A 20,828-nucleotide genomic window follows, 5' to 3' on the forward strand; every position below is an offset into this window, starting at 1 on the left:
TATCTTGCTGCCGGCCCTATTGACCTGGTCGCTGGTTCTTCAGTCGGCCTGGTGTCTTGGTACCCACCCTGCCGTTCTGGTTCTGTGGCCCTCGCGGCTAGCGGTCAGTGGCCAGCCTCTCGGACCTGGTGGCCAGCTCTCATAGCAGTCTGTTGGCTTGCTCCCCACACTGCAGACCTCTTGGCCAGCTGTTCTATAAGCCTGGTGACTTGCCCACCCTGAGGACCTGGTGGCCAGCTGTTCTAGCGACCAAGTATCATTTTGTCCGCTCGGCGCACCCCGTGGCAAGATCTTCTAGCGGCCAGATGTCCTGCGGCCCAACCTGCGGATCTTGTGGCTAGCTGTTATAGCGACCAGGTATGTTCATACCCGCACTACAGACGTGATGGCCACTTGTCATAGTGACATTTTACCCACCTTGTGGTCGTGGCGGCCAGGTGTTCTAACAAACCGGTGTCTTGCTCTGTGCCTTGCGGACCAAATGGATGGCAATTCTGGCGACCTGGTGTCTTGCCGCCTGCCCGGACCTGGTGGCCAGCTGCTCAACCGACGTTGTATGCTGCTGAAGAAAGGATCGGCTGGGCGGTGTAGAATGACAGGAGGCGAAATTCTTTTTCTATCACAATTTCTTTATAAAAACGGATAGTTGGGCAAGTTACCATCTTCGAAATTAGCGTCTGTCCTTACTTTGTTACCTTTATTTCAGTCATTTGTTTGCGTTTATACATCGCCTTCGCTGCCATAACAGAGGATATTGAGAGAACCAATATCGCGGCTTGTGTTTGCCTGGGCTACCATTTTGCCATTGTCTGTCTGATGTTGCACGCAAAAGTGCTCATCTGCTTTCGTAAACACTTCTTTTCGCTACAAGATACGAACTTTAGTTCGCAAAGAGGTCCGTCAAAATCACATTGCCCGAGTGCAAAATATGTAAACTAATTCAGAAAGCGCCATGCATGTATTAACTGCTTTGTGGCCTTCAATTGATAACAAACGGCTCCAACATGTCGGGATCTGCGATCAAAAGTACAAATCACCGGTGATCAATTAGAATAGGCGTGGTAACGAAATAGATAAATGAGGGCTTGTAAGCGCATTTGCAAAGTTACTGATTTGTGCGTTCAGGTAAAGCTATTGGAGAAGTTAGAACAAGACTGTGTGGACACTATAATAGGCTATGGGCTGGCTTCTTTTTTTCGCGACCAGGAATCTTTGCAAACGCATGAATACTTCGCGTAAATGCGGGTCACAATACGTGCATTGGCAGGGGCAGCGGTATGTGCGTCCAATCACTGCTTTTTAGGGAAGATGCAGCATAGCTGCACTCACATTCTAACGAGGCACAGGCTTGTTCTTTCCGCGATAAGCATTTTTTTGTAAATTCGTGCCTTCTCCTAAAAGAGCGCCAGTATATGTCCATATTAAAAAGTAGGGTTAGGTGCGTGTTGTCACCGCTTTTTAGACGAGACAACAGAGCTGTGTCGATATTGTGATGCGCCATATCATGTAGTTTCTTAGGGAAGTGAGAACAGGACTATGCAGCCATTTTAATTGCCTATATTTTATTTCCCGCGAAAAGCAATATATGTAAATTAGTGTAATATTCGCTTAAATGAGTCACTGTATGCCGATTGGAGGAGGTCATTATCATCATCAGCCTGGTTAAGCCCACCGCAGGGCAAAGGCCTCTCCCATACTTCTCCAACTACCCAGGTGCTGTACAAATTGTGGCCATGTCGTCCCTGCAAACTTCTTAATCTCATCCGCCCACCTAACTTTCTGCCGCCCCCTGCCAAGCTTCCCTTCCCTTAGAATCCAGTCCGTAACCCTTAATGACCATCGGTTATCTTCCCTCCCCATTACATGACCCGCGCATGCCAATTTCTTTTTCTTGATTTCAACTAAGATTTCATTAACTCGCGTTTGTTCCTTCACCCAATCTGCTCTTTTCTTATGACTTGACGTTACACCCATCATTCTTCTTTCCATAGCTCGTTGCGTCGTCCTCAATTTAAGTAGAACCCTTTTCGTAAGCCTCCAGGTTTCTGCTCCGTACGTGAGTACTGGTAAGACACAGCTGTTATACACTTTTCTCTTGAGGGACAATGGCAACCTGCTGTTCATGATCTGAGAATGCCTGCCAAACGCACCCCAGCAGCCCATTCTTATTCTTCTGATTATTTCAGTCTCATGATCCGGATCCGCAGTCACTACCTGACCTAAGTAGATGTATTCCCTTACCACTTCCAGTGCGTCGCTACCTATCGTAAACTGCTGTTCTCTTCCGAAACTGTTAAACATTACTTTAGTTTTCTGCAGATTAATTTTTAGACCCACCCTTCTGCTTTGCCTCTCCAGGTCAATGAGCATGCCTTGCAATTGGTCGCCTGTGTTACTAAGCAAGGCAATATCATCAGCAAATCTCAAGTTTTTAAGGTATTCTCCATTAACACTTATCCCCAATTCTTCCCAATCCAGGTCCCTAGAATACCTCCTGTAAACACGCTTTGAATAGCATTGGAGATATCGTATCTTCCTGCCTGACGCCTTTCTTTCTTGGGATTTGGTTGCTTTCTTTATGGAGGACTGCGGTGGCTGTGGAGCCGCTATACATATCTTTCAGTGTTTTTACATGCGGCTCGTCTACACCCTGATTCCGTAATGCCTCCATGACTGCTGAGGTTTCGACTGAATCAAACGCGTTCTCGTAATCAATGAAAGTTATATATAAGGGTTGGTTATATTCCGCACATTTCTCTATCACCTGATTGATAGTGTGAATATGGTCATTGTGAGTAGCTTTTACGGAAGCCATTCTCATAGCTTAAAATTTTTGTATCGTAAAAACAATTCATGCATATTAGTGTAGTCTTCGGTCAAATGAGAGTCAGTATATGTGCGGTGGTAGAGATAGTATACGTTAATAAATTTACAGCATTTTAATGAAGATATAACCTGGCGCTGTCGACATTCTAATTCTAATGGGATATTGTCTTTAGCATTTGGTTGACAAAAAGTTCTCCTTATTTCGTGTATTCTTCGCCCTAATAACGGTCACTAGATATTTATCTGCAGGGGTATCCATATGTGCGTCCAGTTGTAGCGTTTTAGGGAAGTGTGAACTGGACTGTGGAGCCATCTTAATTGCCTATATTTTGTTACTTGCCGCGAAAGGCAATATATGTAAATTAGTGTATTCTTCGCTTAATTGAGAATGAGTCGATGCCCATTGGTAGAGGTCGCGACACGTTAATCCATTTACAGCTTTTTAGAGAAGATATATGACGGCTGATGGCGATTCGCTCATGATATTTCCTTGCTTAAATATAATAACTGAGGGGACCAATTGCAATGCATGCTCACTGACGTGGAGAGGCAAAGCAGAAGAGTGGGTCTAACAATTAATCTGCAGAAAACTAAAGTAATGTTTAACACTCTCGGAAAAGAGCAGCAATTTACAATAGGTAGCGAGGCACTGGAAGTGGTTAGGGAATATATCTACTTAGGGTAGGTAGTGACGGCGGATCCGCATCATGAGACCGACATAACCAGAAGAATAAGAATGGGCTGGGGTGCGTTTGGCAGGCATTCTCAGATCATGAACAGCAGGTTGCCATTATCCCTCAAGATAAAAGTGTATAAGAGCTGTGTCTTACCAGTACTCACGTACGGGGCAGAAACTTGCAGGCTTACGAAAGGGGTTCTATTTAAATTGAGGATGACGCAACGAGCTATGGAAAGAAGAATGATGGATGTAACGTTAAGGGATAAGATAAGAGCAGATTGGGGAGGGAACAAACGCGAGTTAATGACATCTTAGTTGAAATCAAGAAAAAGAAATGGGCATGGGCAGGACATGTAATGAGGAGGGAAGGTAACCGACGGTCATTAAGGGTTACGGACTGGATTCTAAGGGAAGGGAAGCGTAGCAGGGGGCGGCAGAAAGTGAGGTGGGTGGATGAGATTAAGAAGCTTGCAGGGACGACATGGCCACAATTAGTACATGACCGGGGTTGTTGGAGAAGTATGGGAGAGGCCTTTGCCCTGCAGAGGGCGTAACCAGGCTGATGATGATTATGATGATCATGATGATGATGATGATTATATGATGGCTTTGTGGACATTCTAATAGGCTATTGCCTCACGTTCTTGGTTGACAAACGATTCCCATAATTTCGCGTATTCTTCGCCTGAATGAGTGTCACTATATATTTAATGGCAGTGGTAGCGATATGTTCGCCAAGTTGCAGGTTTTTAGTGAGGTGACAACAGGACGCTGGAGCCAACTTGATGGGCTGTAGTTTTTCTCCCGCAAAAAGCCATTTTTCTAAATTCGTGTATCATTCGCTTAAATGAGTCAGTATATGGACATTGGAAGGGGTAGCGATATGTTAATAGATTTACTGCTTTTTACAGAAGAAATAGGAGGGCTGTGTGAACAGTCTAAGGGGTACAGTCTTATGTTCTTCGTCGACAAGCTATCCTCGTAATTTTGTGCATTGTTGCCCTAAATGAGTGTCACTATATATTTATTTGCAGGGGTAGCGATATGTGCGTCCAGTTGTACCTTTTTACTGAAGTGAGAACAGGACTATGCGGCCATCTTATTTGCCTATATTTTGTTATTTCCCACGAAAAGCAATATATGTAAATTAGTGTATTATTCGTTTAAATGAGTCAGTCTATGCCCATTGGTAGAGGTAGCGACATGTTAATCTATTTAGAGCTTTTTATAGAATATATAACAGGGCGGTGTGGACACTTTGACGGTATATTGTCCTATGTTCTTGGTTGACAAACGATTCCCGTAATTTCGCGTATTCTTTGCCTGAATGAGTGTCACTATATATTAGTGGCACGGGTAGCGATCTGTTCGCCAAGTTTCAGCTTTTTAGCGACGTGAGAACAGGACTGTGGAGCCATCTCAGTGGGCTGTAATTTTTTCTCCCCCAAAAAACCATTTTTCTACATTCATGTATTCATCGCTGAAAGAGTCAGTATATGGGCATAGGAAGGTGTAGCGATATATTAATCCATTTACTGCTTTTTATAGAAGAAATAGGAGGGCTGCCTGAACAATCTAAGGGGTATATATAGTCAAGTTCTTCATCGACAAACGATTCTCATAATTTCGTGTATTCTTTGCCTAAATGAGTGTCCCTATATCTTTATCAGCAGGAGTAGCGATGTGTGCGTCCACTTGCAGCTTTCTAGGGAAGTGAGAATAGGACTATGCAGCCAATTTAATTGCCTATATTTTATTTCCCGCGAAAATAAATATATGTAAATTACTGTAATATTCGCTTAAATGAGTCGGTGTATGCCGATTGGGGGACGTCATCATCATCATCAGTCTGGTTAAGCCCACCGCAGGGCAAAGGCCTCTCCCACATTTCTCCAACTACCCAGGTCCTGTACAAATTGTGGTTATGTCGTCCCTGCAAACTTCTTAATCTCATCCGCCCACCTAACTTTCTGCCGCCCCCTGCTAAGCTTCCCTTTCCTTAGAATCCAGTCCGTAACCCTTAATGACCATCGATTATCTTCCCTCCTCATTGCATGACCTGCCCATGCCAATTTCGTTTTCTTGATTTCAACTAAGATTTCATTACCTCGCGTTTGTTCACTCACCCAATCTGCTCTTTTCTTATCCCTTAACGTTACACCCATCATTCTTCTTTCCATAGCTCGTTGCGTCGTCCTCAATTTAAGTAGAACCCTTTTCGTAAGCCTCCAGGTTTCTGCCCCGTACGTGAGTACTGGTAAGACACAGCTGTTATACACTTTTCTTTTGAGGGATAATGGAAACCTGCTGTTCATGATCTGAGAATGCCTGCCAAACGCACCCCAGCAGCCCATTCTTATTCTTCTGATTATTTCAGTCTCATGATCCGGATCCGCAGTCGCTACTTGCCATAAGTAGATGTATTCCCTTACCACTTCCAGTGCCTCGCTACCTATCGTAAACTGCTGTTCTCTTCCGAAACTGTTAAACATTACTTTAGTTTTCTGCAGATTAATTTTTAGACCCACCCTTCTGCTTTGCCTCTCCAGGTCAATGAGCATGCCTTGCAATTGGTCGCCTGTGTTACTAAGCAAGGCAATATCATCAGCGAATCTCAAGTTACTAAGGTATTCTACATTAACTCTTATCCCCAATTCTTCCCAATCCAGGTCCCTAGAATACCTCCTGTAAACACGCTTTGAATAGCATTGGAGAGATCGTATGTCCCTGCCAGACGCCTTTCTTTATTGGGATTTGGTTGCTTTCTTTATGGAGGACTGTGGTAGCTGTGGAGCCGCTATACATATCTTTCAGTGTTTTTACATACGGCTCGTCTACACCCTGATTCCGTAATGCCTCCATGACTGCTCAGGTTTCGACTGAATCAAACGCGTTCTCGTAATCAATGAAAGTTATATATAAGGGTTGGTTATATTCCGCACATTTCTCTATCACCTGATTGATAGTGTGAATATGGTCTATTGTGAGTAGCTTTTACGGAATCCTTCCTGGTCCTTTGGTTGAAAGAAGTCTAAGGTGTTCCTGATTCTATTTGCCAGTACCTTAGTAAATACTTTGTAGGCAACGGACAGTAAGCTGATCGGTCTCTAATTTTTCAAGTTTTTGGCGTCCCCTTTCTTATAGATTAGGATTATGTTAGCGTTCTTCCAAGATTCCGGTACGCTCGAGGTCACGAGGCATTCCGTATGCAGGGTGGCGAGTTTCTCCAGAACAATCTGCCCACCATCCTTCAACAAATCTGCTGTTACCTGATCCTCCCCAGCTGCCTTCCCGCTTTGCATAGCTCCCAAAGCCCTCTTTACCTCTTCCGGCGTAGAGGTAGTGACATGTTAATCCATTTACAGCATTTTAGAGATAACATATGAGGGCTTTGCTGACATTCTAATGAACTATTGTCTTACGTTTTTGGTCGACAAACTATTTAAGTGACTTTGAGTATTCTTTGCCTAAATGAGTGTGCCTATGTCTTGATCAGCAGGGGTAGGGATGTGTGCGTCCACTTGTAGCTTTTTAGTGAAGTGAGAACAGGACTATGCAGCCATTTTAATTGCCTATATTTTGTTATTTCCTGCGAAAAGCAATATATGTAAGTTAGTGTATTCTTCGCTTAATTGAGAATGAGTCGATGTCCATTGGTAGAGGTAGCGACATGTTAATCCATTTACAACTTTTTAGAGAAGATATATGATGGCTTTGTGGACATCCTAATGCGCTATTGTATATAGTTTTTGGTCGACAAACAACTAACGGAATTTCGTGTATTCTTCGCCTGAATGAGTGTCACTATATGTTTAGTTGCAGGGGTAGCGATATGTACGTCCAGTTGTACCTTTTTAGGGAAATGAGAACAGGACAATGCAGCCATGTTATTTTCTTATATTTTGTTATTTTCCGCGAAAAGGAAATTATGTAAGTTAGTTTATTATTCCCCCAAATGAGTCAATTAGCGACATGTTAGCGACGTTAGCGACATGTTAATCTATTTAAAGCTTTTTTGAGCAGATGTGTGAGGGCTTTGTGGGCATTCTAATGGACTATTGTCTTACAATTTGAAACGACTAACTGTTTAAGTAACTTTGAGTATTCGTGGCCTGAATGAGTGTCACTATATCTTTATTAGCAGGGGTAGCGATATGTGCATCCAGTTGTAGCTTTTTAGGGAAGTGAGAACAGGACTATGCAGCTATTTTATTTGTCTATATTTTTTTATTTTCCGCGATAAGCAATATATGTAAATTAGTGTCTTATTCGTTTAAATGAGTCAGTCTATGCCCACTGGTAGAGGTAGCGACATCTTAATCTATTTAGAGCATTTTATAGAAGATGTAACAGGACTGTGTGGACAGTTTGACGGTATATTGACCTATGTTCTTGGTTGACAAACGATTCCCATAATTTCGCGTATTCTTCGCCTGAATGAGTGTCACTATATTTAGTGGCAGGGGTAGCGATCTGTTCGCCAAGTTGCAGCTTTTTAGCGACGTGAGAACAGGACTGTGGAGCCATCTTAATGGGCTGTAATTTTTTCTCCCCCAAAAAGCCATTTTTCTAAATTCGTGTATTCATCGCTGAAATGAGTCAGTATATGGTCATAGGAAGGGGTAGCGATATATTAATCCATTTACTGCATTTTATATAAGAAATAGGAGGGTTGTCTGAACAATCTAAGGGGTATAGTCTTATGTTCTTCATCGACAAACGATTCTCATAATTTCGTGTGTTCTTAGCCTAAATGAGTGTCACTGTATATTTAATGGCAGGGGTTTTGATATGTGCGTACCGTTGTACCCTTTTAGGGAAGTGAGAGCAGGACTGTGCATCCATTTTAATCGCCTATATTTTGTTTTTCCCACCAGGAACAACTTATTTAAATAAGTTTATTCTTCGCTTAAATTAGTCAGTATGTGTGGATCGGTAGATATAGCGATATGTTAATCCATTTACTGATTTTTAGAGGAGATATAACAGGGCTGCGTGGACATCCTAATGGTCCATTGCATATAGTTTTTGGTCGACAAACAGTTATCGTAATCTCTTGTATTCTGCGCCGGAATGAGTGTCACTATATATTTGGTTGCAGGGGTAGCGATATGTTCGCCAAGTTGCAGTTTTAGGGACGTGAGAACATAACTGTGGAGCCATCTTAATGGGCTGCAGTATTTTCTCTCGCAAAAAGGCATATTGCTAAATTTGTGTATTCTTTGCATAAGTGAGAGTCACTATATATGCATTGGTAGAGATAAGGATATGTTAATCTATTTGGAGCTTTCTATAAAAGAGATAACAGGGGTATGTGGACAGTTTGACGGTATATTGTCCTATGTGCTTGGTCGACAAACGATTACCGTAATTTCGTGTATTCTTCGCCTAAATGAGTGTCATTATATACATATATATATATATATATATATATAAGCAGTGGTTGCGATGTGTGCGTTCAGCTGTAGCTTTTTAGGGAAGTGAGAACAGGACTGTGTAGCTTTCTTAATGGGCTTTACTTTTCTTTCCCGCGAAAAGCCCTTTTTGTAAATTGCTCTCTTCTTCGCTTTAATGAGCCAGTATATGGGCTTTGGAAGAGGTATCGCTATGTTAATCCATTTACAGCTTTTTATAAAAGAGATAACAGAGCTAGTGTCATATTTTTTTGGTCGATAAATAATTGACGTAATTTCATGCATTGTTTGGTTAAGTGACTGTCATGGTATATTTATTTGCAGGAGTAGCGATATGTGCGTCTAGTGGTAGTTTTTTAGGGAAGTGAGAACTAGGCTGTGAAGCCATTTTAATAGGTTCAATTTTTCTATCGTGAAAATCAATTTATGTATATTATTGTATTCTTCGCTCAAATGAGAGTCACTATATGTGCAGTGGTAGAGATAGTATATGTTAATTCATTTACAGCATTTTAGAGAAGATATAACACACCTGTGTAGATATTCTAATTGGATATTGTCTTTAATATTTGGCCGACAAAAGTTCTCCTTATTTCGTGTATTCTTCGCCTAAATAACTGTCACTATATATTTATCTGCAGGGATATCAATATGTGCATCCAGTTGTAGCTGTTTAGGGAATTGAGAACAGGACTCTGCAGCCATTTTAATGGCCTATGTTGTTTTTTCCCACGAAAAGCAATTTATGTAAATTAGTGTATTCTTCGCCTAAATGTGAGTCCGTATGTGCCCATTGGTAGAGGTAGCGACATGTTAATCCATTTACTGCTTTTTACAGAAGATATATGAGGACTGTGTGAACATTCTATCGGGCGAATGTCTTGTGTTCTTCGTCGAAAAACAATTCTTGTAATTACGTGTATTCTTCGCCTAAATGATTGTCAGTATATATTTATTTGACCGGGTAGTGATACGTGTGTCCAGTTGTAGCTTTTTAGAGAAGAACAGGACTGATAAGCCAAGGTAATGGACTATAGAACTTTTTTTTCGCGATTGACAATTTTGTAAATTAGTGTATTCTTCGTTTAAATGAGAGCCACTATATGTGCATTGGTAGAGATAGCGATATGTTAATCCGTTTACACCTTTTTCGAGAAGATATAACAAGATATAACAGGGCTGTGGGGACATTCTAATTAGATGTTATGTTAATTTCGTGTATATTTCGTCTAAATGAGTGTCACTATATATTTATTAGCAGGATAGCGATATGTGCATCCAGTTGTAGCTTTTTAGGGAAGTGAAAGCATGACTGTGCGACCATTTTAGTGGTCATAGTTTGTTTTTTACCGCAAAAAGCGGTTTTTATAAATTAGTGTGTTCTTCGCTTGAATGAGTCAGTATATGGGCATTGGAAGAGGTAGCACTATGTTAATCCATTTACAGATTTTTGGAAAAGATATAACAGAGCTATTGTCCTGTTTTCGGTCGACAAACAATTCACGTAGTTTCGTGTATTCTTCGTGTATGCAGTGAGTGTCACTGTATATTTATTGGCAGTGGTAGCGATATGTGCGTCTTGTGGTAGCTTTTTAGGGAAGTGAGAAGAGGATTGTGCAGCCATTTTATTGGGGGACCTTTTTTTCTCGCGAGAAGCAATTTATGTATATTCGTGTATACTTCGTTCAAATGAGTCAGTATATGTCTACTGGTAGAGTTAGCAATATGTTAATCGAGTTACAGCTTCTTAGAGAAGATATAACAGGGCTGTGTGGACATTTTAACGGTCTATTGTCCCTTGTTGTTGGTCGACAAACGATTCCCGTAATTCTCCTAAATGAGGGTCGCTATATATTTATTAGCAGGGGTTGCGATATGTTCGTCCAGTTGTAGCTTTTAGGGAAGTGTGAACAGGGCTGTGCAGCCATTTTAATGGGCTATAGTTTTTTCTTACCGCGAGAACATTTTTTTAAAAATAAGTGTATTGTCTTAAATGAGTCAGTACATGGGCATTTGAAGATCTGTGAAGTAGTGCGTTTACCTAGGTCAAATAATTCCAGAGAACATTGATAACGAGATGGAAATTCACAGAAGAATAAAAATTGATTGGATCGCATACGGCAGGCATTGCCAGCTCCTGACTGGAAGCTTACCATTATCATTGAAAACGAAGGTGTACAATCAGTGTGTTTTTCTATTGCTGACATATGGGGCAGAGACTCGGAGACTGACAAAGAAGCTTGAGAACAAGTCAAGGACCGCACAAACGGTGATGGAACGTAGATTGCTAGACATAACGTTAACAGACAGAAAGAGACCGGTGTGTATCAGAGAGCAACGGGTGTAAAGATATTCTAATTGACGTTAACAGAAAAAAATTGAACTGGGCAAGTCATGTAAAGCGCAGGTTTGATAACCGTTGGACCGTTAGGGTTACAGAATGGGTACCATGTGGAGCGATGAAATTAAGAAAATCGCGGGCGTTAGTTGGAATCGGTTGGCTCAGGACACGGGTAATTAGAGATCGCAAGGACAGGCCCTCGTCCTGCAGTGGACAAAAAATATGCTGATGATGATTATGATGATGACGGTGATAATGATGATGTCGACGATGACTACGATCTCGGGACATTCTAATTGGCTGTAGACTTTTGTTTTCCGCTACGAGCACTTTTTGTAACTTCTTGGATTATTCACCTAAACGAGTCAGTATATGCGCATTCAGTGGTAGCGATATTTTCATCTTTTTGAAGCCTTTTAGAGAAGTGAGAATAGGGCAGGGGGAGGGGAGCAGACATTCTAAAGGGATACATTCTATTTTTTTCCACAAGAAATGAAGGTAACTTCCTGTATTATCCAAAATGATTGTCAATATATCAGCATTCAGGTGATAGTGATATGTGTGTCCAATAACATCTTGTCGAGAAGTTAAAACAGGGATGTGCGGGCATTCTAACGAGCAATTGTCTTATGTTTTGCATCTATAAGGAATTCTCGCAAATTCTTCTATTGATCGCTTAAATTACTCAGTGCACGCGCATGTTCATCCATTCATCCATCAAATCATCCATCATATTCATCCATCTACAATTTTTATGAGAAGTGAGGATGGGATGCATTCTGTTTCTTTTTTCTTTTTTCGGGACAAGCAGTTCTCGTAAATTCGTGTCATCATCATCATCATCAGCCTATATTATGTCCACTGGAGTACGAAGGCCTCTCCGTGCGATCTCCAATTATCTCAGTTCTGCGCCAACCGATTCGAACTAGCACCTGCGAATTTCCTAATTTCATCGCTCCACTTATTCATTTGTCGCCCTCGATTGCGTTTCCCTTCTCTTGGTACCTATTCTGTAGCCCTAATGGTCCCACCGTTATCTAACCGGCGCATTACATGACCGGCCCTGTGCCATTTTTTTCCGTTAATGTCAATTAGAATATCGGTTATGCCCGTTTGCTCTCTGATCCTCACAGCTCTTTTTCTGCCTCTCAAAGTTATGCCTAGCATTCTTCGTTCCATTCCATTTTGTGCGGTCCTTAACTTGTTCTCAAGCTTCTTTGTCAGTCTCCAAGTCTCTGCCCCATATGTCAGCACCGGCAATATGCAGTGATTATACACCTTCCTTTTCAATGATAATGGTAAGCTTCCAATCACGAGCCGACAATGTCTGCCGTATGAAATCCTACCCGTTTTTATTCTTCTATGAAGTTCCTTCTCATTATCAGGGTTCCCAGTGATTATTTGAGAGCTAGTTTAACGTATTCCTTCACAGACTGTAGAGGTTCACTGGCGATCCTAAACTCTTGTTCCTTTGCCCGGTTGTGCATCATTATCTTTGTCAGTAAATGTGCATTTGCAGAGGTAGTGGTAAGTGCATCCTCTTACGAGGAAGCTTTAGCTCGGGCGCAACTCCGACGCTGCCTATTCATACACATGTAAAACGCAAAAACGTTTTTCTGAGATAACCCCTGGACCGATTTTAATGAAATTTGTTGTATTTGAGAGAGAAAGTAGAATTCCAGTGACTGTTGGAAGCGGAATTTCTATTTAGTGCCTGAATTTTGTTAAAAAGCTTTTCAAAAATTCTGAAGTTTGAAAAAAGGAATTAGAAGCCCGAAGTTTACAAACTAATAGCTCTGCATCGGGAACAGATATCGCGGTTCTGTAAACGACATCCATTACATCATTCAAAGCGGACAAACTTAATGTAAATTTATATCCTACGTGAATTTATTACGATGTGTACAAGGGTTCTGCATGAGCTATATTTCTATATTACTAGATTTTCTTAGATTCATGTGTAACATATCAAATTTGTCTGCTTTAGATGTACTATTAGATACCATTTACAAAATTGCGGTATCATTCTTTTCTTGCTGAGTTACGAAGTTGTAAACATGATACTTTCGTTTTGTGAAATTTTGCGAGTTTTCCCAATTTTTTATAAAAAATTGATGACCTGAATCGAAAATTTGAAACCAACAGTCACTAGATATTAAGTTTTTCTTTTCAATGCAGCAAACTTGGTCAAATTTTATGCTGTGGTCGCCGAGAAAAACGAATTCTCCTTTTGCATGTATTTAGATAGTAACACCCGAGCTAAAGCTACCTCTTAAAGCTTTTTAGAGAAGTAAGAAGAGGTCTGGGCGAACACTTTATTGGTCTGTAATTGTGCATCAAAGTTTCTTTGCTTTATTATGCGCTTTTTGTGTACGTCAAGTGGGAGTAATCTTGTAAAACCATATCAGCAGTGTTTTGCTGATGCGCAATAATAAATTTCGCACGAAGAGGCCGTTTGCAATTGAAAATAATGTTTCTCTTTTCAGGCGTGTGTGTGTGTATATATATATATATATATATATATATATATATATATATATATATATATATATATATATATATATATGTTCAAGCAACCTTATGCTTTCTGGTCCTTTGGACTACGTGACGTAAAGCATCACAGTGGTGCCCTGCTCTTTCAATGAGATGTAGACGCACTGTGTGAGTTACGTCAGCATTGTGTCATTCCATTCTTGTCTTGGAGGTACTGTTAAAGCAGAGCACCAAGAATAACTTATTTATTTTGGTTTCTTCATATTAACAGATTTGAGTTGGCAGTGCCAGGAGGTCCTGGCATTGGGTAGTTTAGGGTTGCTATCTTAATTTTCTTTCTTTTCTGTGCAGATCTGCTTGCCCCACGAGACAGGCTATTCGTTCTGCAACTGAACATTACTAGGTAAAACATGTACCTGTGTTTGAAGCAACAAGAGCAGATCGAATCACTGGCTATCCATACTTGGGTATTCACCACTATGCGAGAGAGTATTTAACCGACAGAAAAGTCGAATGACATGAGGTCTTTCGATAAAAATCGTCCAACTGGATTTAATTGCTTTAATGGTAGCCGCAGCCTGTGATGCAGTCAACTTTCTTTGCCCATTCACCAACACAGTTGACAGTATATTACCGCATTCTCGCGATATCGCACATTGCCGACCGTCTACACCGCTGTATACTGCAGGCGGCGATTTACCTTATGTCATCATGGTGAAGATCTCACAGGTGGGCGGGTGGGTGGATGGTCCTGATGATGATGTGTGGCGGCCTGTCGGATTTACCCCATGCGCAAGAAGCTTTCGTGGATGTCCAAGACACAAATGCACTCGTCTAGCAATACTGCATCTGCATTAACCAAGAAGCCGCGTGAACTATATAAACATTACTGTAGTTACGTGTTTTATTAGCAGCAGGCATCATCAGTAAACATTGCGCCCAGACTTGAAAAGCAATGGTCAAGGCTGTGGCAAGTGCTGTTAACAGTTAAGAGCAGGCAAGAACATATGGTGCCATTGAATGTCACTGAATGTGCATTAGCGCCGACAGTTTTACCCAGAGTTCGTTGAACTGTCTCGCATGGAGTCATGTCGTATGGAGTAAAGCGGACAGGTGGTTTCCATAGACTACCCATAGGCGCCTGGTATTGTAGGGGCAAGGGGCTCACATGTTTCATACTGGTTATGCTGTGGAACACTAATGACGACTGCAAAAATTTAGGATACTCATACAAAAGACAAGCTCTTTTCACCATGTTTTGTATGAATCTATGTTGCCCCGTTTGCCAGTCGATGTAGTACCGCAGTGGTAAATGGTTCTTTATTGAAATAAATGAATAAAGGAATGCAGGCACGAAATTGCTGCTGATTGGGCTGTAACGTGGCTGTAACTTTTTAGCGCGGTCAATGAATCCATAAGCTCTGGAAGACACGTAAGGTGCGATTCTCACGCTGGCCTTGGCGCAACTCGCAGGTCCACCTGGCTCCTGGAGCAGCGAGGCGAACAGCATCCGCAGGCGCACGCTCATGTCGGGCCACAGGTGCCAGTTGTGAGCAACGTAGGCGACACAGTGCCCCAGCCTTGCCGGTGGCTTGAACACTCCCCGATGTCTCCGTGCAGCCGGATACTCCACTTTGAAAATTGGTTGGCCGAGATGTCCAGCAGGGTTGAGCCTTCATCTGCATTTTGAAGTGCAAGCATATATCGTTTAGGTGGCTCGGCCGCTCATAGCTGCATATGCGTGTGTGTTTTGCTACGTATTTACATTTTATGTCTGCATTGCGCCTTTCATACGATATATGAAGCTAACAATTAACGACTTGTGGATGAGAATGTCGATGCAAACAAATGTACCGCTTTCGTTAATCTGACACGCAGCGCTGCGCGCTAAGATTTGTTGAATAAGCGAAATGTCTAAAGAATGTGTGAAAGTGATTAAACAAAGCGAGATTCAAGTGCGCAATTCAGCGACAGCAAACAAGGCAGCCGCTTCGGCAGAAGTAACTCGGCGCGCCTTCAACGGCGGCACTGCTGGCGCAACAGCGTGTTTAGCCTTGCTCGTAGAGTAGTCGCTGAGTGCGACGTGGCTTTTATGTGCAAGCTTCTCCGGAGAACCCAGCCGCGACCCACGAAACTCGTAACCGACGCACACTCGACATGGGCGCAGTTCCACAAATGAACGGGCGAAAGCCCCTGTGCCTTTCCAAAACGCTTCAGGGCAGAACAGCAAAGTTTTTAAAAATGGCACATAAGTAACTAAAGCATGCCGTAAACCTTTTTTTTTTTTGTGAGCTGGACATTGTTGGTCTAATACCGAGAACCGAAATCAGTTTCTAGTACTGAACGTAATAAAGCACAATTGGAGGCAGCATCAGCGTAAATTCAAACGTGAACAATTCCGAAACTATTCAAGCGTATCGTTCCGTTTCCAAGTTCACCTGCGTGTGTAAACGTGCTCTCAATTAAGATTCCAAAACGTATACTCGGTGCTGCTACTCCATGTTTAAAAACTGACTACATAGCATATAGATTCCATGCGTTTACCTTAGCAGGCATGCCAAGAGGTCATACTGTGGTTCTGTTTTTGTGCTAATGGTGCAGTGATTCAGGTGTGAAATATTTCCCATTTGCAAAAATTAGGCCTTCATGTTAACAGTATGCAATTATTGGACGACTCAGGAAATGTTTCATTAAGCTAGCTTAATGTGGTGCCTTGCAATCGGAGCAGATAAGAAGCACTCGTCTCTTTATCAGGATTTACATACTGCGCCGATTCATTAGTTGGACTCATGCTTGTGACACTCTTCGGATGCCTACATATTTAAATGTATGCCCTTGACAGGTCAATATATGAAATATTCAGAGTTGTTTGATATCAGTAAGACGGGCAATGAAATGGCCCATGTTTCCAGGCTATAGAATAGTCCCGCTTGGAGATGGGTTGTGCCGTTGGAAGGTTTAGATAATGTCTAGTTTATATGAACTCTGTTATTTGCATCCTTGCTTGAAGATGAGTATTCAGATTATAAGCATTTCTCGTAGACAGCTTAGGGCATCTTCTTACTGATTTTTCGCGTGTTATGAAGTTTTGTATTTTGAGTGTTACTTATTTTTTTACCGCACATGGAGTATCATGCGTTTTTTTTTTTTCGTACCTGTCACCATGGTTTCTCTTCAACATTGTAAAGCCCACCTTACACATTACTCCGATTGGGAGCCTGTAAGGTACTGTAAATAAATAAATAAATTCTACTATAATTAGTTTAGATTCTGTGGCCGGCGCCCCGTTAGCAGCGCTATGAACCAGGGCCCGTAAATATCGTCTTATCACTATCCTAGTATCTTCTGTTTGTCGAACAGTATGCAGATTCGTGAAAACTGAGTAAAACACGCGACAAGGATTTGTTTTAGCCTGAATGCGTTGCCCTTCCTCTCAACAATCTTTCTTTTCTTTTTTTCAGATCCTGAGCAGCGTGCTGACTGGAAGTGGCAAAGATGGCGACGATCTCCCCACCACGGACTTCGAACGAGAAATCCATCGATCGGAAGCAACCTGGTCCGAGACCGCCGAAGAGCCGCCGACCCAGGCTGCAGAAGTTCAGCTGCAACGCCAGGTCGCGAACCTGCGTCAGAGCGGCCACATTTACCGTCACGACGTCGTGGCCATTCGAACCATTGCTGAAAATTCCGAGGAACGCGTGTTTACGCACACACAAAAATAAAGACTGACAACACCGCTGGCCATCAGGCCGGAAGACGACGACGGCGACGTATAGCATCCAGGACGTGCCAGACGACTCGCACTTCAGATGCCACTAGTCGAACTAACTATAAGTCTTTGCGGGGTACATCCTGAATAGCCTAAGGATAGCTTGGGCGGGGTCATCGAAAAAGAGCACCGATAACACGGCGCCTTAACGAGTTATCGAGTTGGCAAAGGCAGACGAAAGACAAGGAGTGGAATGGTGGTGGATGGCATGAATATCTTAAGGGACGAAAAACCGCGTGCGACTGCAAAATTTGGCGGAGATGTTCGCAGTACCCCATGCTGTTTGCGCACTGTTTTTCCCCAAGCCACTAAGGTGATTCGGTACCCTTTTAACACTAATGCATAACGCACCGCCTGTATACTGCGCTGCTTGAGATTCCGAAATTCAAATTTGAGCAGCTGAAACAGAAGTAGCGGTATCAATTCGCTGTCGAGCTAAGTGTCGGCTTTGAATAGCTTGGGAATCGAATTGCTAACTACAGTGGTAATTAACTTTGCTCACAAATTCTATCTCCAGCACAAATTTGCACTCCATGGCGTGTAATGGAGAAAATTCTGCGTACGTGCAAGCGTGCTCGAGCATTGCAGGGTTTAAATACTCCCCCAATACTGTTCGTTTCAGTGCTGTTGGATGATTCGAACAGCAAGTTCGTCAGTGTTCGAAAACTGCAGCAGTTGGCGACGAAGCCTGGAGTGAGCTTCTGCAATATTCACAGAGCATCTTGAAGGCGTACCACAGGTTAAGTACATAAAATTTCAGGTTGAGTTATCACGCGGCCCCATAACTGACGCCCGTGTATTGTGTTGCAGGAAGAGTTGCTCGTGACGTCAGCATTTTGCAGAGGTTAAGCAATCGCTGTATAAGAAGGAAGAGCTTGAATACTGGTGTAATTTGGGGCTTTTTTTTTTTTTTTTTGTTTCCCAGTTCTAGCTTGTGCTTTTCCTCGGTGGCTCCGCCCTCTTATTTTTCTCTCTTGTACTGAATAGCTGGTCGCACCTCTTCGCCTAAGACTTTCTTAAAGCTGTTCCAAATATTCTGCATGCAGAGTCGCGATTTTCCTCTCGTGCATCTACCTCCTCCTTTCGGCTGTTACGGTTTTCTGTATTTAGGAGTCGCCGCTAAGACGTTCTGAAACTCATGTCGTTGCCATCGTTAATTCGTACGTGGGTACTTGCGATATGGAATAACAGCTACTGCGAATCATACGCATAACTGATCTATTCGACGTCATTTTTTTATGTTGCGAATTTCCGCAGCGTATTTTTCGCGGTAGAAGATTGGCTGGCTTATAGCAACGTAGACGTCGCTGTGCTCCAGGTTAGCCGGTAACAAGAACGCTTACTGTTGACTCCGTGCAGCCGGATGCTCCACATTGAATATGGGTTGGCCAGGATGTCGAGCAGGGTAACCACCTTGCTCTGAATTTTTCTTGCTCTGCAGCTATGAAAGCACGTAGTACACATCGGAACATTCGTGACTGCTGGCGTTACTGAACTATAGTTCGCAATTAGTGGTGGTAGTTTCACTACTGCACGCTATGTATTCGTTCTGTTCGCCATGCATATGGCACAGTACAACCCTCAAATTGCGCCTACGACAGTCTCCTCTTGATTTCGTTTGTGTGCGTGTGTTTTGACCCGCCCATAGGAATTTGACTCGTGTAACAATGTTTACGAATTTCGAAATAAACTTGAATGAAGGCCGTGCGTGTCTTGTCTCGATTCGTTTTCCTCATGAATGATGCCGTTATGACGAGTAATCCGTTCACCACCTACAAAATAGCGAAAACGTACTTACGTTGCGGTGTAGATGTGTTTTCTTTCGCAGAACAGCTGATTCGTGACATTTTGGCGCTTGTCCACGCTCAAACGGAGACGGGGGTCCGCTCATAAAAGGAACTGAACAGCGCCTTTTATCCGCACGTCACAGCGCTACCAAACTGCATCACGGATTACAATTGAAGCGTGTTTCATGGTTCGGCTGCATTAGAGGCACGGCACCGTTAATTTACGCCGCTGCAAAGTGGACGCAGAGTCCAGGGTCACTGCGCAGCTAGCGTGACTGGCGGCGTCCTGCGCGCATGAGCGTGGTCAGCACGGGGATGGAGCACGTCTTATCTGGCCGGAAGCATCAACTGTGAGAGCATAGGCGAGCAACAACGGTCTAGCTGGCCAAGCTACTGGTCGAGAAAAAAACGGTGTTCGGTGTGCCGTTCCGGTAGCCGAGCGGCTTGAGTGTTGATCTCGTATCCTTCAGTACGGTGGTTCGATTCCCGCTGCCTGCATCGCTGTGTAAAAAAAAAAAGGCAGCGATGCGGATGCCGGGGCTCGAAGTGCCATCCATGAAGGTTCGAGGTGGACCGTTAAGGCTGGGTCTCGACCTCTAGAGGACCTCCTGCATCGTAGTACCGGCGTACGCATGGCCAGTGCGCGGATTGAAGGCTGTGCGGACGTCGGCACAACGACGCAGGTGACCCCCTGGGAGTTATGTCGCCGTGCAGCTTGCTGCCGGAACTGGGAGTTCCGGCACCCAGCTGTGCACTCGGCCGCCGGAATGTGGCGGATAAGAGGGAGTTTTGTGTCATGGTGCACACTATTTCCTCTCGCTATCCCCCGGGTATCCTAAGAGGGTGGATACCTGCTGCTTTTGGGGGAAGTGCGGAGGGCACCCCACGGAGAACGGCGACCACACGCGAAAGAGAGGACACCACGACGCCCAGAGAAAACCGACCTGAGCCACCCCTCCACAGAAAATCGCGCGCACCCGGCGACCCCCCCCCCCTCCGATCTTTTGCCGCGCCAGCTCTATAGAGGGCCGCGCGACCTCTTAGAGGGCGGACCTCTATAGAGCTGGCGCGGCAAAAGATCGGGGGGGGGGGGGGGGGGGTCGCCGGGTGCGCGGCGATTTTGTGTGGAGGGGTGGCTCAGGTCGTTTGCAGGTCGGTTTTCTCTGGGCGTCGTGGTGTCGTCTCTTTCGCGTGTGGTCGCCCTTCTCCGTGGGGTGCCCTCCGCACTTCCCCCAAAAGCAGCAGGTATCCACCCTCTTAGGATACCCGGGGGATAGCGAGAGGAAATAGTGTGCACCATGACACAAAACTCCCTCTTATCCGCCACATTCCGGCGGCCGAGTGCACAGCTGGGTGCCGGAACTCCCAGTTCCGGCAGCAAGCTGCACGGCGACATAACTCCTAGGGGGTCACCTGCGTCGTTGTGCCGACGTCCGCACCGCCTTCAATCCGCGCACTGGCCATGCGTACGCCGGTACTACGATGCAGGAGGTCCTCTAGAGGTCGAGACCCAGCCTTA

At 43.6% G+C, this 20,828-nt stretch overlaps 1 protein-coding gene across 1 annotated transcript in view; it reads left to right on the plus strand.

Annotated features, from left to right (window-relative positions):
• Positions 1–19,225, plus strand: part of LOC129386873 (uncharacterized) — a 28,685-nt gene extending 9,460 nt beyond the window's left edge. The window contains exons 4-8 of the mRNA XM_072285229.1: positions 44–103; positions 176–357; positions 14,105–14,156; positions 15,227–15,419; positions 17,215–19,225. Of these exons, the coding sequence (XP_072141330.1) occupies positions 44–103; positions 176–199 (84 nt within the window). The 3' untranslated portion in view covers positions 200–357; positions 14,105–14,156; positions 15,227–15,419; positions 17,215–19,225. The remainder of the gene's footprint in view (positions 1–43; positions 104–175; positions 358–14,104; positions 14,157–15,226; positions 15,420–17,214) is intronic.
• Positions 19,226–20,828: the final 1,603 nt, after the last annotated feature.

This window comes from Dermacentor andersoni, chromosome 11 (genome assembly GCF_023375885.2).
Source record: "Dermacentor andersoni chromosome 11, qqDerAnde1_hic_scaffold, whole genome shotgun sequence".
NCBI lineage: Eukaryota > Metazoa > Arthropoda > Arachnida > Ixodida > Ixodidae > Dermacentor > Dermacentor andersoni.